Source organism: Suillus plorans (assembly GCF_016647745.1).
Source record: "Suillus plorans strain S12 chromosome Unknown HD556scaffold_13, whole genome shotgun sequence".
Classification (NCBI taxonomy): domain Eukaryota; kingdom Fungi; phylum Basidiomycota; class Agaricomycetes; order Boletales; family Suillaceae; genus Suillus; species Suillus plorans.
The window spans coordinates 321,225-336,869 of record NW_024537397.1 but is presented as its reverse complement, the minus strand read 5'-3'; the positions used below and the strand labels follow the sequence as shown (position 1 = coordinate 336,869).

General features: G+C 47.9%; 5 protein-coding genes across 5 annotated transcripts; 2 read left to right on the top strand and 3 right to left on the bottom strand.

Annotated features, from left to right (window-relative positions):
• Positions 1-506: 506 nt before the first annotated feature.
• On the bottom strand, positions 507-2,800 carry HD556DRAFT_1518444 (amino acid/polyamine transporter I; the record flags this gene model as incomplete). The annotated part of the gene is made up of 11 exons (XM_041309111.1): positions 2,695-2,800; positions 2,565-2,638; positions 2,213-2,517; positions 2,033-2,151; positions 1,903-1,978; positions 1,441-1,852; positions 1,123-1,326; positions 928-1,073; positions 827-874; positions 740-770; positions 507-689 (listed from the first exon to the last, which is right to left on the bottom strand). The coding sequence occupies exons 3-11, from the start codon at positions 2,473-2,475 to the stop codon at positions 507-509; spliced, it is 1,482 nt and encodes a 493-aa protein (XP_041163215.1). The 5' UTR covers positions 2,476-2,517; positions 2,565-2,638; positions 2,695-2,800.
• Positions 2,801-2,873: 73 nt separating this feature from the next.
• HD556DRAFT_1351032 (major facilitator superfamily domain-containing protein) lies at positions 2,874-5,821 on the top strand. Its single transcript, XM_041302373.1, has 17 exons — positions 2,874-3,292; positions 3,358-3,379; positions 3,439-3,503; positions 3,561-3,724; positions 3,777-3,883; positions 3,955-3,968; positions 4,026-4,063; positions 4,122-4,273; positions 4,333-4,341; positions 4,390-4,495; positions 4,549-4,691; positions 4,739-4,810; positions 4,865-5,182; positions 5,240-5,246; positions 5,299-5,527; positions 5,585-5,651; positions 5,702-5,821. Exons 1-15 carry the CDS (start codon positions 3,163-3,165, stop codon positions 5,440-5,442), a joined length of 1,491 nt encoding a protein of 496 aa, XP_041163214.1. The 5' UTR covers positions 2,874-3,162; the 3' UTR covers positions 5,443-5,527; positions 5,585-5,651; positions 5,702-5,821.
• On the bottom strand, positions 5,822-9,925 carry HD556DRAFT_1351025 (uncharacterized protein). The gene is made up of 4 exons (XM_041302372.1): positions 9,436-9,925; positions 8,900-9,375; positions 8,558-8,844; positions 5,822-8,505 (listed from the first exon to the last, which is right to left on the bottom strand). Exons 1-4 carry the CDS (start codon positions 9,629-9,631, stop codon positions 5,943-5,945), a joined length of 3,522 nt encoding a protein of 1,173 aa, XP_041163213.1. The 5' UTR covers positions 9,632-9,925; the 3' UTR covers positions 5,822-5,942.
• Positions 9,926-10,044: 119 nt separating this feature from the next.
• HD556DRAFT_188543 (uncharacterized protein) lies at positions 10,045-11,897 on the bottom strand. Its single transcript, XM_041309844.1, has 7 exons — positions 11,802-11,897; positions 11,530-11,744; positions 11,216-11,471; positions 11,127-11,163; positions 10,989-11,067; positions 10,622-10,938; positions 10,045-10,567 (listed from the first exon to the last, which is right to left on the bottom strand). The coding sequence occupies exons 2-7, from the start codon at positions 11,609-11,611 to the stop codon at positions 10,343-10,345; spliced, it is 996 nt and encodes a 331-aa protein (XP_041163212.1). The 5' UTR covers positions 11,612-11,744; positions 11,802-11,897; the 3' UTR covers positions 10,045-10,342.
• Positions 11,898-13,307: 1,410 nt separating this feature from the next.
• On the top strand, positions 13,308-15,427 carry HD556DRAFT_1461895 (amino acid/polyamine transporter I). The gene is made up of 10 exons (XM_041308268.1): positions 13,308-13,609; positions 13,674-13,792; positions 13,847-13,922; positions 13,973-14,384; positions 14,439-14,447; positions 14,504-14,707; positions 14,757-14,902; positions 14,954-15,001; positions 15,057-15,087; positions 15,138-15,427. Exons 1-10 carry the CDS (start codon positions 13,347-13,349, stop codon positions 15,318-15,320), a joined length of 1,491 nt encoding a protein of 496 aa, XP_041163211.1. The 5' UTR covers positions 13,308-13,346; the 3' UTR covers positions 15,321-15,427.
• The last annotated feature ends 218 nt before the right edge of the window (positions 15,428-15,645 follow it).

The window sequence follows — 15,645 nt, the reverse complement described above, 5'->3', positions numbered from 1 at the left end:
TTTCCATCATGGTAGGGACTCACATTTGAGCAGCTTGCATTAATCCATTAACCTGTAACGCAACGTCAGTCTTTCTGTCGACTGCTGCATGCATAATTAAAGATATTTACCTGATGAAGGCAACCTGTTCTGCACTGTCAGCGATTAAGTTAGTCTGTGATATGCGACGTAGATTCGTGCCAGAGCTTTGCTCTGCCTGTTGAATTCTCCCGAGATCGAATTCTGCGCCTCCAGAAATAGATCCAGACTTGCGCGGTCAAAATCAAGAAAATTCTATCGGTATTCGTTAGTATATATGACTGCCACCGATATGGTTCTCCATAACACGATCGATGATATACCAAAACCCATATTGATTTCGAATATGAGCCAACATTACGCTCTGGTCTTAAGCTGGGTTTGACATGGGAGTTGCACCTGGGGACCGTACTTGTATGGTACTAATACAAGGATGATGAGCTTTAGCATTACATTACAAGGAGTGTTACTACAATTATGCAAGCCCATCAAGTACTGGCAATGAGTGGTTGTCGTTCTCCGTTATCAGTGTCTGCAGCTGAAGGGTGGTATTTGCGTGTCAACTGTGCAGTCAACGCGCCGTCCTCCAATCGTTCTACCTCCTCCACGACGGTATACCCTCCTAGCCATGGCAAGACAATGATCCACAGCCAGTAATAGACTCCGCACACCTATAAAGGGTCAGTTTTATGTGAAATCGCGTTGTAAGTGTAGTACACACCGCAAGGACACCCAGGCCCACCACACAGTAACTGAATAATGGATGTGGTCAGATGTGGACTTAGAAATGCAACAACATTACACTTACGTTGCGTACCAGAAAGACACGTCGCCATGACCAGGTTCTGGTGGTACCCTTGTCGAAAAAGTCAGTGCTGCTTCAAGGCATTTGATTCGGAAGGACAATACCAGGGCATTATGAGAAGAAACACCGCACTGAGCAGGGAAAGCAAAACGTAAATATTCTTCGCACGATACTTCGAAGGTGCAAGGCCAGCAAGCGCTCGCCGCCTTCGAAGAAGCCACAATCCTACAGCAGTTGCAACATGGAACACCTGTGACTTGTTGATCACATAATACACCGCGGTAGAATGGAATACCTACTAAATTCGGATAAGAAGCTAAGTCTAACAAGAAATTAAATGCATCTCGAGCTGGGAGGGCGACCATCACGAAGACTGTGAGAAAGTACTTCAGACACACGGGTCCCAATGGCGTGCCGAATGGCTTGGTCGATGCAAAAAATCTTGGATACGGAAGTAGCCCCTGACGGGCAATCTCACGCAATGCGCGTGTCTGACCAACAGCCTGGAAAAATATGAGTCTTCACATTATGTAGTTTCCGAATGTATTGCTCACCATGGCGATCTAGAAATGTATTTTGTGAGCAACTCGGGCACACGAAATAGAAGGATCACACACAAGGTTTCCGAAGCAACTTAAAGCAACCATGATCGGCAGGGTTTTGCCTGCGAAGCTCTCTCCGTATACACGTTGGAAAAATAAAGCGGCGATGAGCTGCCCAGAATTTCTTATCTCGTCCTTTGGCACCGCTGCCACGTAAGCAACATTGACAAAGAAAAAAAGACATGCGACTAAAAGCAGCGATAGCATGCTGGCTTTGCGTACTGTGCGGACAGGGTCACGCGTATGGACTTCCCCAATGACATTAAATGCGTTGTTCCAACCAGCGAATGCAAAATTAGTCTTGACTAGGGCGGTAGCCAAAGAATTTGGATTGGTCGTGCTCCCACTGAAAGGTGACCGAAAATTGGCATAAGGATCGCTGATGTGGGTGAAACCACCAAGTACGAGGGCGCCCGTAAAGACCAAGCTAAAAGCACAATCTATTAGCACATAAAAGATGGTAAACGATGCGCTCACAATACAAGAGAAAGAACCTTCAACCCAGTAAGAATGTTCACGGCTCTTAAAGACCATTTCGTTGATAAGGCGACGACTGCGTGGTTAAGTTCCAGATTGTACCTTCGCGCAAGAAACTTAAGAAGCTCACGAGCCATACCAGCAGCACAGACTGCTAAAGCAACAATGGTTTGTCTTTCGGGAGTGATGGGGACATCGAAAATTGTAAGCGCATATTGGGCAAATATAATTGAATTTGTTGCGCTAAAACTGATCAGTGTAAAAGCAATTCCATGAGTATATCATCGAACATGCAAACAGTAGTACGCACGACAGAAGGACTGAGGTTACAGCAAACATGATTGGGACCAAAAACTTTGGACGCGGATATGCCTGCTCCAAGTACACAACTTCTGCCCCGGATCTTTTTGGGAACATACTTGCGTATTCACTATAGACCATGAGACCTCCGAATGCAAACAGAGGAGCTAATAGCCAGAAAACGAAGAGTAGGCCGACCGAGCCAACCGAATTCAGTATGACGCCCGGAACAGAGTATATTCCTGCGCCGAGCATTCGCCCGAGATTGAGCATAACAGAGGACAGCAATGTAACCTTGTAACCCAAGGGATTGTTCTGCAGACGATATGAGTATTTATCGGACACAAGTGAATTGCTGTTACCCTCTCTATTGGTGCTCCCGCAGCTGACAAAGTGTTTCCTTCATCTTGCGCGTCCTCACCGCTTTGAGCGAGGACTTCGGAGTCTAGGACGTTGTCGATGGTCATGACGGTAGGATGATAAGACTAGTACTCAAGACGGTATCATATTTCAATTTCAAGACCCATGCTGCGCTCAACGCTCATTGACTAGCATTATGGCGCAATCACTGGAAGCTGGCGATGATGAGAGTAACAATGTTAAATATAACTTTTGGCTGACTCAGGTCGGGCGGAGTCTTATGTAAAACCGGTCCCTCAAAATCAAATAGCTTCTTTTTTTAGATTCTTGTGGCGGCGGAACACAAGTTGAACAACTCCAGCTGGGATGGTCATTTGACTCACTTGTTATAGCAAACGTTCACCAATTCTTAAACGCCAAGGATATTAGCAGTTCGTACACACATGGCTCTCACTTCCTAAACCGTTTCGTAGGCGCTTTGAGCGAGAGAACAAAATTATATTCACGAAAAGTTCATATAGCAGCCCTGCTTCAGAACTTTTATCGCTCGCCTTTAAATTTGCGTCTGACATTTTATAGCTGAGCACTATCCCTTGAAACATGTCCGCCACTCATGGGAAGTCAGACGCTGCGGTGCAAGAGGATCAAGTCGCTCTCGGTTATGATGTCTTGTCTCAAGTCGGTCGTGCAGAAGGCATCGGGAGGGACTATCAGCTCAAGTGTAATCTCAGTAAGCAAAGAACATTTCTTTTTCTTTTCATGTACCGGTTGGCGACTTGTTACTCATTTAATCAGTTAATAGATGTTTTCAAGAAGAGTGCGTTGAGCACAGTCACAGTCTTGTGATAGATAACCCAAGCCCATTCCATCGCACAGGATTGGCTTTGGTCGCTATCAATGGCAGCTCTTTGTTATTACTGGTCTAGGATGGCTCGCAGACAGTGAGATAAGAATTGCATATATCGCACGTGTTTCGTCTAATTGGTTGCTGCTACTAGATCTCTGGCTGCAAGGTTTGGCAATCGTACTTCCCCAGGTACAACAGGAGCTTAACCCGGTTCGGGTCGAGTACGCTGTCCTAGCAGAATTCGCTGGATTGATTGTTGGCGCCACAACATGGGGCATCATGGCTGACCTTGTCGGAAGAACCTTATCTTTCAATGTAAGTTATGCACTGAAAGTCGCGTGGGAGACTTTTTGATTGGCGACAAAAGATTACGCTCTTTCTCGCCGGCCTCTTTGGATTGGCAGCAGCAGGTGCACCCAATTTTGTGATATTTTGTTCCCTTATAGCATGCATGGGCTTTGGTGTCGGCGGAAAGTGAGCATATCTGGGTCCGTAAGGGCAAAAATGGATCTAATCACACTCGACATCGTTGTTGGTATCTGCAGTTTGCCTGTTGATGGTAAGTAATGTTCTGACCAAGAGACACCCTCATAATTTATCATCCATGCACCTGAAGGCGCCTTGTATTTGGAACATATTCCACAGTCTCATCAGGTGCGTCATTGGCCGCGATATTTTATCACAGTTTAGGTATTTAATCTCCGACTCCTAGTGGACTTTAACTCTTCTGTCGGTCTGGTGGGCGTTAGGACAATTGGTAGCATCTTTAATCAGTTGGGCTTTCATTGCCAACTTCTCTTGTAACCCGTCGATACCAAGTGGCCAGTGCGCCAAATCTGCCAACATGGGATGGCGATACACATTGTAGGTCGCGTCTTAGTGACATTGTAGTATACAAGATTGATGCTGACGCCTGTCTCTAGGTATACCCTGTACGTTTTACATCAGCTGCATCTGTTCTACCTAATTCCTCTACTTAGCGGGGCTTTGACGTTCTTGATGTTTATATGTCGCTTCTTTGTGTTTGACGTGCAGGAGTCGTCGAAATTTCTGGTGGCGCAAGGTCGTGACGAAGAAGCCATTAAGGTTTTAACATAATGCTACTGATTGTCGTCGGGCTCAGCGGAATGTCTCTGCAGGTCCTGGAACACATTGCAAAGCGTAACGGTAGGACTATTACACTCAAACTCGAAGATCTGCAGGCAATATCTGGTGAAACAACATCTAAGACGGTACCGAATTTGTCCACTAGCGTCTGGAATTCCTTTTCTAAAATGTCGCTGTACGTCGTCTGCTCTGACATTATATCAGTTGCTGAGTCCGCTGCAGCTCGCACGTCCGTCCGCTCTTTTCTAACAGGCGCTTGGTAATCAACACGACCCTCATCATCGTTATCTGGGGGTATGTACCTAAAGAATTGCGTGTGTTCGCCCATGTTGACTTGCGGATGTTCAGTTTAATTGGCATCGCATACCCACTCTTCAATGCCTATCTCCCACTTTATCTTTCCGCACAAGGTTCGGCATCCGGTTCGTCAAGCGTGAGCGAGACATACCGCAACTACTCGATCGTATCCGTCCTTGGCATCCCCGGGTCTCTCATTGCCTGTGCGACCGTTGACTATACTCGTGGCTCTGGTCGGTGGCTCGTAGGGGGACGGAAACTTGTGTTGGCCGTGTCAACTATGCTGACTGGACTCTTCCTCTTCTTGTTCACAACGAGCAAGACGACGGCTGCAGTGCTCGGGTATTCTTGTGCTTCTGGTCTCACTCAGTGCGTACTCGACACTGACCTCATAAACCGCATAGTATGCTGACAACATACACACAGGAATGCGGTACGGGTTAGCTTACTGAGTTGAGTATCATGCACTAATTCTTCCCCTTTAGATGTATGGAGTCTTGTATGCGTATGTGAGTGATATACTGGAGGAGCTGTCCAAGATCCTGAAATGTGACCCCAAACCGTGTAGACCCCAGAGGTCTTCCCGGCACCTCACCGTGGGACGGGCGACGCACTCTGTTCTGCGCTGAACCGCATCGGCGGACTTATTGCCCCTCTTATCAAGATTGCCACAACACCGCTCAGTGGCAATACATCAGTAAACACGGCAAATGGGTGCGTCGTGATCGCATCCATCTTTATTGAGCTGATAGTGGCTTTTGTATTTTGCAGTCCTGTCTTTGTGTCTGCTGCGTTATTTATGGTTGCAGCCATCTTGACGATATTACTTCCTATCGAAGTGAGTCCGTCGATCCCGTGATTTGTATGCACCTGATATCACATTTATAGACTGCGGGCAAGATGGCTTTATGAGTCTCACGCACACGGTATGTTTGGACCCGTGATGATTCGAACCTCGTGTCTAGTCGTATAATTAAAACATACACCGAATGATCTATTTATGATCAATCGCAAATCAATCGAGACAGTGCCAAAAAAAGACAACAAAAACAAAACAAGCAAAGGAAATAAAACAACAACATAAGTCAAAGTAGCACATACATTGGTCATACAGTAACGAACAAGCAAATTATCCTTGATATTTCTTGATTAAGTCCCTGAGACGCGCCTGACCAAATCCAAGGTCACCAGGGGTGCGAGTAACTCTGGGAATGGGTGTCTTAACAACACTTCTAAGATTTGATATCGTCTCCGAAATCATTGGAGGTAGAGGACGGGATGCTGGGGTCCTGGGGTTGGGTGATGCACGAGCGAGAGAAGCAGTAGATGAAAGCATGGGCACAGCATGAGACGATGAAATGACAGCAGGAACTGTTGTTGCTTTTGTGGCCTTCCCGCGTCCCTCCCTGCTCGTATCGGCCGGACCCTGAGTTTGCGATGTTGACCGTGGGGACCTGACGGATAATTTTCCACCATGGTTAACAGGTTTTCTCAAGGGCTGAGCAGCCTCATTTTTCTTCGCCTGTATCTGAGTCGTATCTGCTTTTGCGGCCCATAGCGAAGCAACTTCAGTGACCCTGCCGCCTTTCCCTCCGCGTGCAGAACGGATGTTATACTTCACCTCTGGGCTAGGTGGTTTGGGGGAATGGCGCGAGTGATGAGGCGATAAGAAATGACGAGTAACTGTGGATATGGGTTCAGCCCTTGTTATGTCAGGGGATTTCGATCCTGCAAGCGGAGCATTCAAAAGAGAGCCAACAGGTGTTACAGTGGTTGACTGGCCCGTGGACATCCTTCTCAAGATTGGACCCGGTGCCAACAACTCCACGGCGGGATTTTTCTTTTCTCCATCAAAGCTACTATGCACATTTTCCGGTGCAGGCGTAGTAGAGTGTCCAGTGCCAGCAGCCTTGAGCGTAGAAATAGTCACGAAGCCAGATGAACGTGGATTGGGAGCTGCAGAAATGTCGTTGTCGAATGGTATTCCTCCAAGTTCTTGATCGCCCGACAATGGTAACAGGTCTTCTGACAATGAAGGTGGCGAGAAAGGCTTGTTGTCAGTGATGGGAACGAAGTGGGATGCAGTGGGCGACACCATAGATAACGAATCATCCACAAGCGGTGGGCTTGTATCGATCTCCCCTAGCCATGCTGCAATCCGCCCTTTGACCTCACTACGCAGTTTCCGCATATCACCCACCTTGCCTCTCTTCCGCTTCTGCGTAACCTGCCTCTCATCATCCTCATCATTATGTTTGCTCTTTACTTTTCCCCGTCCCCTCTGGGTGCGCACCTCGCGTTCATCATCACTTTGACTGTGACGTCCACCTCGGTGCTGTGTTCTCTCGTCTGAATCATGATCCTGCTCTTGCTCCTGCTCTCGCTCGTCCTCGTCACCTCGCAGGAAAGCGTCACGATCCGCGAGCGTCAGACTCGATATGGTACTGTCATTCACACCCGCGGGAGCCCCACTGGCCGGAATCTTAATTGGCTGCACCACGCTGCACACATCCGGGCGCAGCTCACCTACGTCCTGGCGGCGCGTCCCTACCTCTGCGAGTAGGCGCCGCTCGAGGGCGTCCAAGCCGCTCTCCTGCGGGGAGCCCTTGATATACTTGGTGCTCAGGCCAGATAACTCACACGGTGCGCGCGGGAACTTGACAGGAGTTATAGCTGCGAGTGGTGGCATCGGTGGAGGGGGGCAAGCAGATTCCAACTCGGATTTGGGCGCAGAGCAACCAGGAACAGTAATATCGGGAAATGCTGCCTGGACCTGCTGTTGAACGCGTAATGGTCGTTTACCAGATGGAACAGGAGGACTAGGGAGCATCTTATCCACGTTCGAGTCTACGTTTGCCGCGCACTTTGGAAGATCTGCGCTTAGATCGCCGCTATGCCTGCCGACTTCGTCTGCCATGCGTTCCAGGGCACACACATTTTCGCTGCGTGGAGAAGGGCCCGAGTAGGACTGTTTTGGTGATGGGATGGGGCGTGGTGAGTGTAATGCACCTTGAGAGTCGTAAGGATTAGGCAGGGTGGAAATCTGAATTGCACCAAGATACGGGCGACCAGGGGACACGTGTTGAGCAGAGGGCTGAGGTAAGGGAAATCTGTGCGATAGTGGTGAGACTGAGCGGTGTCGAGAGGATAGACGCAGCGTTTGAGAGATGCGAGATGCACGAGTGCCTTTGCCCTCTTCTGAATCTGCGAGGTACTGAGGGCTGCTTTCGGCAGCTTGTGGAGGGTGATATGAGATAGGTGGATGAGGCAGCAGAAGATGAGCTACTGATGTAGGAAGTCCTGATGGTAAGCTTGTATCATAATACGGCATCTGGGAGTGAGGTTCGGCTGATGCTGGTCGAGGCGGTGGTGGCGTATGGTGTTGGAAGTGTGGATTAGATGAAAATAAATCCCGAGGATAATGCTGCTCCGAAAATGCAGGAGTGAAAGTCTTATAATCTGCACTTAGAAACGGTGGTGGCCAGTACGTATGTAGTGGGTCGTATTGCTGTGATGAGAAATGAGGATCCACGTAGGAAGCACCAGGAGGCGGTGGGAGCAGATAAGCGTGTGTAGGAGGTGATGCATACGGCTGTGGTGAAGTGGCAGGGATGGCGTAGGGTGACGCGTGTGCATTAGGTATGGCCAAAGGATGGTGAATGACCAGCGGAATTGTGATTATGACAGGTTCGCTGGAGGTACTTGTTCAAAGCGTTGCCCAAGAATGAGAGTGACACAACGCACCTCCCAATAGGCATATCGATCCGGAGTCTCAGGCTACAACGAACTTCAAACAAACAGTCAATTGTGTTTCCATTCTCACCGACGCGAGCACCACCACGAGATCCACGGGAAGACCGAGGGATATTAATCACCAAGTTGGCAACACCCTCAATGCCAGGGGGGACCATATACTCGTGACCCCTAAACTCGACCTCGGTGACTGTGTCGGTTATCTTAAACGTGTCCTTATCCACAGAAGGTGACGATAGTCGAAGTTCACGGGAAAGTGTGAGCGTAACCCCACACGTCTGCAAGATTTATGGTAAGTTGATCCCATAAAAAACAAGAACCAGCACAACGAACCCAGTTGAGTGAATGATTCTTCAGCTGTAACTCGACGCAAGCGACCTCTCCAGCAATGATGGGACCATTCGTGACAAAAGCTTGGGCCCAGATGTTTCCACCCTCGGTGACAGCAAAACCTTGAGGGCGTTTCGACGGTGCTCGTATATCGCAATATTCGACTACATTGACGTATTGATGATCAGTCACGAGGCGTTTCTCTCCTCTCCAAGCAACGCCAACGCTGGCTCGTATTTCGTATCGTATTTGGGCAGGACCGAATGATATTGAGGCGGGGGACGAGGGCGGGAGGGGAAAGCGAAAGAAAAATGTAGTGAGACCACGACGTGCAGGGTAGTAATGGGCCGGAAGGTGCGATTCTCCTGGAGGATCGAAGTCAGATTGGATCGCATTCGACGGCGGGAGTCCTGGCCCTTGGAACAGTCTGCGAGAATGAATAAAGGTGGAAGTGCCTGAGTGGTCACGAGACGTAATTTCTGGGTTATGCATTAAGCATTAGTTGGTGGTTTATGCGATAATGAATGGAATAAACAAACCTTGGACGGCGAATAATTCGACCATCATAAGACCAATTCCAAGACCGCAATCACCATCGCCGCGACATTCGACTTCCATTTTTCCAGAAATATTATTGCCAGCCACAAATATGGGGTCGGATAGCGTCAGGGACACCTTGACCTTGGAGTGATGGGGCGAAGCATTCATAGGCACTGGACGAGATTGAAGCGCCATGTTGTGATTTTTTGGCTGGGATATGAATAACAAGGAGAGCTGAGAAACAAGTAGCTGATAAGATCAAGCAGGTAGAGATAGTGGCAGATACCAGAAACAACGATGGTGTGGCAGTGGATGATTACCCAGGTGAGAGGTACGACCGAAATGCGCCATGATGGGCGACATGGCAAGTAAGCAGTGAAATTATACGAAAGTCATGATGTTCCTGCCAATAAATTTATGAGTTGTTTCAGCTCGGTTTCAGCTTAGACAGCCTGAGTGTCTGCTCGTAGTAGTACTGGTCAAGCCTCGAGGCACCCAGAAATGTACAGTGAGTGTTTGGCCTTATTAGGATGAGAAGCCTATGATTGCTTAGTAACATTCAATACAGGGGCGGAAGTGCTCGCAAGCCTAGTATAAACCTTGAACTTGAAGCTTGAAGGACAACTAGCGCAGGTATGACTCGGAGGCGATTAGTGCTGTAACGTCAATTCATCCAACAAAAAGTTTTCCAGGGAGCGCTTATGTGTTTTATTGTCATGTAGCGATGGGTAAGTGAGACAGTCACCAGCCCTGACCGTATCCAAGTGCAACTTATCCATACTATGAAGTACTCATACATTTCCGTCCCTACTTCGAAAACCTCTGCCGGCCTGGTGCAAACAAGAACAGTTCAACCATCTGTATGCTTATAAGCATAACAAGTATGAATACAACCTCGCGTCATCTTCATGCTGTTTCCTCTTTTGTTTCAGCCGCCTTCTCCAGACCGGAATACAACTCGACACTGCCCTCTTCAGACCCTGCTGTTGGCTCAATATTGATTCCCTCCATTTCGTCAGATACAGTCGCTGAGAATGCCATAGTCGTATGTGCTGCAATAGCTCGTGTTTGCTCCGAAGTAATTGCCCGCCCCCTTGCTACACGGATGATGATAAGCAATTGGGCGATGCCCTAAAAACAAGCTAGCATCAGGTACACAGATAACACAATTTGCCGTGTGCTTACCTGGACATGGCTGATAGACAGGAAACATAGATTGGAGACATTACTATGCATACCGAAGGAAACTATGAAAACAATGGCGTAGGCAATGTATGCCATAGCGGACTCGACGACCATGAGGACGACGGTGTCATAGGTGCTAGAATCATATTCTCGTATGATCTGCTTCATCAGGCCTCGCATGGAGAGCAAACGACTCGTCACGAGGACGGAGTAGATGACAGTGAGCCCAACCTCGAGGGAAAGGTAGGCCAGTTCGGTATTAATATCGTAGAATATGGCACCAGCGCTCGAGTCGATCAAGACAAGAATAGCCATTGCTGCTCAAGATGTCAGCGACCACTGTCATTCGACAGACAGTGAATCGTACCAATCATGGCAATGTAGAGAATGATCATCGGGACCATCACGTATCTTGCCCAATTCCATATTACAAAACATCGGTAAAGCTAAAATATTCTAAGAATCAGGCCTCCACCTGTCCAAGAAGACGAACAATTCAGCTCACAAGTAGGGCTTGCATAAACCATTCCATGACTAAGTAACTGGATGAAACTGTCAACACAGTTTGCACATAGGTGGGAAAAGAAACTTTACCAGGAAATCGCCACGACGTTGATAGAATAATTCATCTCATCCTCAATCAGTGCGGACGGACCACCAGGCGCATCACGAAGGTCTATCCAGATCATCTGCGTGTATCTTGCGTTCCCAGCGAAACCTATCGTCCCCAATACAAACGTTATAAAGATGTAGGCAAGGAGAGTCAAGCGATTATCTGCAATCTTCCCCCCATGTCGAGGCCGTTGCATGAGAGCGATCGCAGCTTGCACCGTAAGGATGAAGAATCCGCCTGTTGCGGTACAAGAGTCAATTTCCAAATTTCCATACTATGTAAACTAAAAACGCACCATAGGATACTGCTCCTAACATCATTCCATCGAGACGAGATCGCTCAAGCCACAGATTTGTCGATGGGGTGTCGGATGACATGACACAATTTTTGATCGCGGACAAGTTAAAAGGAGGTCACTTGAGGACTCAGATAACCAGACTGAGTGCTAGATACGTCCTATCCAATGGTGAAGATAGCCAAGACAGTCAGGGACGAGCGGGGAAGAACTTCCTAAGAAGCAATGGTTATAAAGAGACTTGGGACAGATTCAGAATAGAATGAACGAACATTTCCGCTTGAGAGTCGAGACTCGACAGGCATCCATTCCCAACGTGATGAGTGTCGCTCTCATCCCTGGAATATTTTGCGACAGCGTGTTGGTCAGGTAGCATGAACTTACTTATGTTGAGCATATCCTATGATAGCGGTGTGAGATTCAGAGTGGGGCGGCTTCGCTGGGCGTAACGGCGTCCACTACCGGACCGGTCGACTTCGCACTAGTACCACATGCCAATGATGAGACGGCTTACGATCACGAATGATGATTGGTCTAATCATACTACAGTGCGAAATGGGTGTGTTTTGGGAGCACATCATCGCAATACTTTCACTGTGAAAATTAGTACATATGTAGTAGGAGTGGCAGTGAAGAAAAAAACAAGGTGTAGGGGACGAATAACACTCGAGAGGACTGAAAAATGATTTTCGGCTCCGGTACCTTTAATTGATGGCACACAGTAGAACCGTGTTCCACACACACACGCGCACATGTTTACAACACGAACAGCGCGGTCGGTCGCATAGATACTACCCGTCGTGTCTCTGCAGTCTGAGTCTTGTAGCCAAGCTCAAGTCCAACCCTCATATCATATTTATACTACCCGTCCCGCCGTTAGCATCAACCGTGACAGAGTGCAAACCTAGCTACTTGCTCGGTATTGGTTCCGTGTGGTGCGAATGCAGTCTGCCAGAATGCTAGAAACGTAGACACAGCGCAACGTTGACAATTCATATGTGGTAATTGCCTGCCCCCGTGCTACACGAATGATAATGAGCAATTGAGCAATGCCCTGCGCCAAACCATCGCATGAGGGACACAGACAACTCCAGACCGTGGGAACCTCGAAAAAGGGTGACTGGCTGGAATCCGTTTTGTAGGCGCTAGTTACTTAGTATGCGTGACTCTTCTGGAAGGCTGATAAAAATAAAAAGGTTATATATACCTCAAGCACCTGCCACAGATAACATCCGCTGAGGACGAGGTGCCAAGCCAATATTTTGTTGACAACCTAGGTATACTTATAGCATTGTTCAGTTTACATAATACCCGCTCTTACTAGATTCTCTTCAGGTCTTTCACCGCTCAGCCTTTATACACCTACTTCTACTAGTTCTTCACGGCTTCCTCGTTTTAGAACTGAAACTGCGGCCAGCTACCGTGATTCATACTAAAACTGCATTGAGGTTTGTCTCCGATCCGATCACGACCGTATACTGCCCAAGGACACTGCCAGTGATGGCGCCATAATGGTAGTCAATGACTACTACAATTCGCTGGGCGCCGACTCTTGTGGATTTATAATTATGATACAGTCCTGCCAGTGAGTACCAGTCCTATCAGCCCACCGTCAGTAGTCTCATGACCATCATCGACAATGTCCTGGACTCTGAAGTCCTCGCCCAAAGCGAGGATGCGCAAGATGAAGGAAACACTCTGTCAGCAGCGGGGGCGCCAATAGAGAAGGTAACAACCGATCACTTGTATCCGATAAATACCCACCTCGTCTGCAGAGCAGTCCCTTGGGTTACAAGGTTACATTACTGTCTTCTGTTATGCTCAATATCGGGCAAATACTCGGTGCAGGAATATACTCTGTTCCAGGCGTCATAATGAATTCCGTTGGCTCCGTCGGCCTACTTTTCGTCTTCTGGCTATTGGCTCCATTATTTGCACTCGGAGGTCTTATGATCTATGGTGAATTCGCAAGTATGTTCCCAAAGAGATCTGGGGCAGAAGTCGTGTACTTGGAGCAGGCGTATCCTCGTCCACAGTTTTTGGTCCCAGTTATGTTTGCTGTAACTTCAGTCCTTCTTTCGTGCGTGCTACTACGGTTTGCATGTTGAACGCGATGTTCACGGAATTGTTTCTACGCTAACCAGTTTTAGCGCAACAAATTCTATTGTGTTTGCGCAATACGCACTTACAGCTTTCGACGTCCCCATCACTCCCGGAAGACAATCCATTATTGCCATAGCTGTCTGTGCTGTGGGTATGTCTTGTGAGCTTCTTATATTCCTTGCGTCAAGGTATAATCTGGAACTTGACCACGCAGTCGTCGCCCTGTCAACGAAATGGTCTTTAAGAGCCGTGAACATTCTTACTGGGTTGAAGGTTCTTTCTCTTGTCTTGTGAGTGCATCGTTCACCATCTTTCATCTACTGACATATTGTGCTTTCAGCTTGGTCTTTACGGGTGCCCTTGTACTTGGCGGTTTCACTCACATCAGCGATCCGTATGCCAATTTCCGGTCCCCCTTCAGTGGGAGCACGACCAATCCCAATTCTTTGGCTACTGCCCTAGTCAAGACTAATTTTGCATTTGCTGGTTGGCACAACGCATTTAATGTCATTGGGGAAGTCCATACGCGTGATCCTGTCCGCACAGTACGCAAAGCCGGCTTACTCTCGCTACTTTTAGTCACCTGTCTTTTTTTCTTCGTCAACGTTGCTTACGTGGCAGCGGTGCCAAAGGACGAGATAAAAAATTCTGGGCAACTCATCGCGGCTTTATTTTTCCAACGTGTATACGGAGGGAGCTTCGCGGCCCAAATCATGCCGATCATGGTTGCTTTAAGTTGCTTCGGCAACATCGTGTGTGATCTTTGTATTTCGCATGCCCGACTTACTCACAAAATACATTTCTAGATCGCTGTGGTAAGCAAAGCATTTTGAAACTACTTTTCATAATGTGAAAACTTATATTCTGCCAGACTGTTGGTCAAGCACGCGTATTACGTGAGATTGCCCGCCAGGGGCTACTTCCGTATCCAAGATTTTTTGCATCGACCAAGCCATTCGGCACGCCATTAGGACCTGTGTGTCTGAAGTACTTTCTTACAGTCTTCGTGATAGTCGCCCTCCCAGCTCGAGATGCATTCAACTTCTTGTTAGATTTGTCTTCTTATCCGAATTTAGTAGGTATTTTATCCGACCGCAGCTTATTATATGATCAACAAGTCGCAGGTATTCAATGCCGCAACTGCTATAGGATTGTGGCTTCTTCGAAAGCGGCAAGCGCTTGCTGGCCTTGCGCCTTCGAAGTATCGTGCGGGGAATATTTACGTTTCCCTTTACCTCCTCAGCGCAGTATTTCTTCTCATAATGCCCTGGTATTGTCCTACCAAATCAATGCCTTGAAGCAGCACTGATTTTTTGACAAGGATACCACCGGAACCTGGTCATAGCGACGTGTCTTTCTGGTACGCAACGTAAGTCTAATGCTGTCGCATTTTAGGTCCACATCTGACTATATCCATCATTCAGTTACTGTGTGGTGGGTCTGGGTGTCCTTGCGGTATGTACATCGCTTACACCCCGATTCTACATAAATCTGACCCTTTATAGGTGTGCGGATTCTATTACTGGCTGTGGATTATCGTCTTGCCATGGCTAGGGGGGTATACCATCGTGGAGGAGGTGGAACGGTTGGAGGACGGCGCATTGACTACACGGTTGACACGCAAATATCACCCTTCAGTTGCAAACGTTGATAATGGAGAGCAACAACCACTCATTGCCAGTACTTGATGGACTGAAATAATTGTAGTAACACCCTATAATCTGATGCTAAAACTCATGAATCCTTGTATCAGTGGTTGACATCAAAAGTCTTCTTGATCGACCAAGCGGTCTTTGATCACTTGCTCTGGTGGATCCTGTGGAAACAACAGGATCTCATCAGTACGTCGGATGTTGCAACTTCTTGACCTGCTGCAGCACTTGAACGCTATTTGGTGGTCGGATGCTGATGCACATTTCCTCTGGTGGCACTAGGAGCAGTGAGGTGTTTGCATCTGATGCGCCTTCTTGCTGTCATCTGGAGTCTTCAATGGTAAAATGGAGACGTACTATA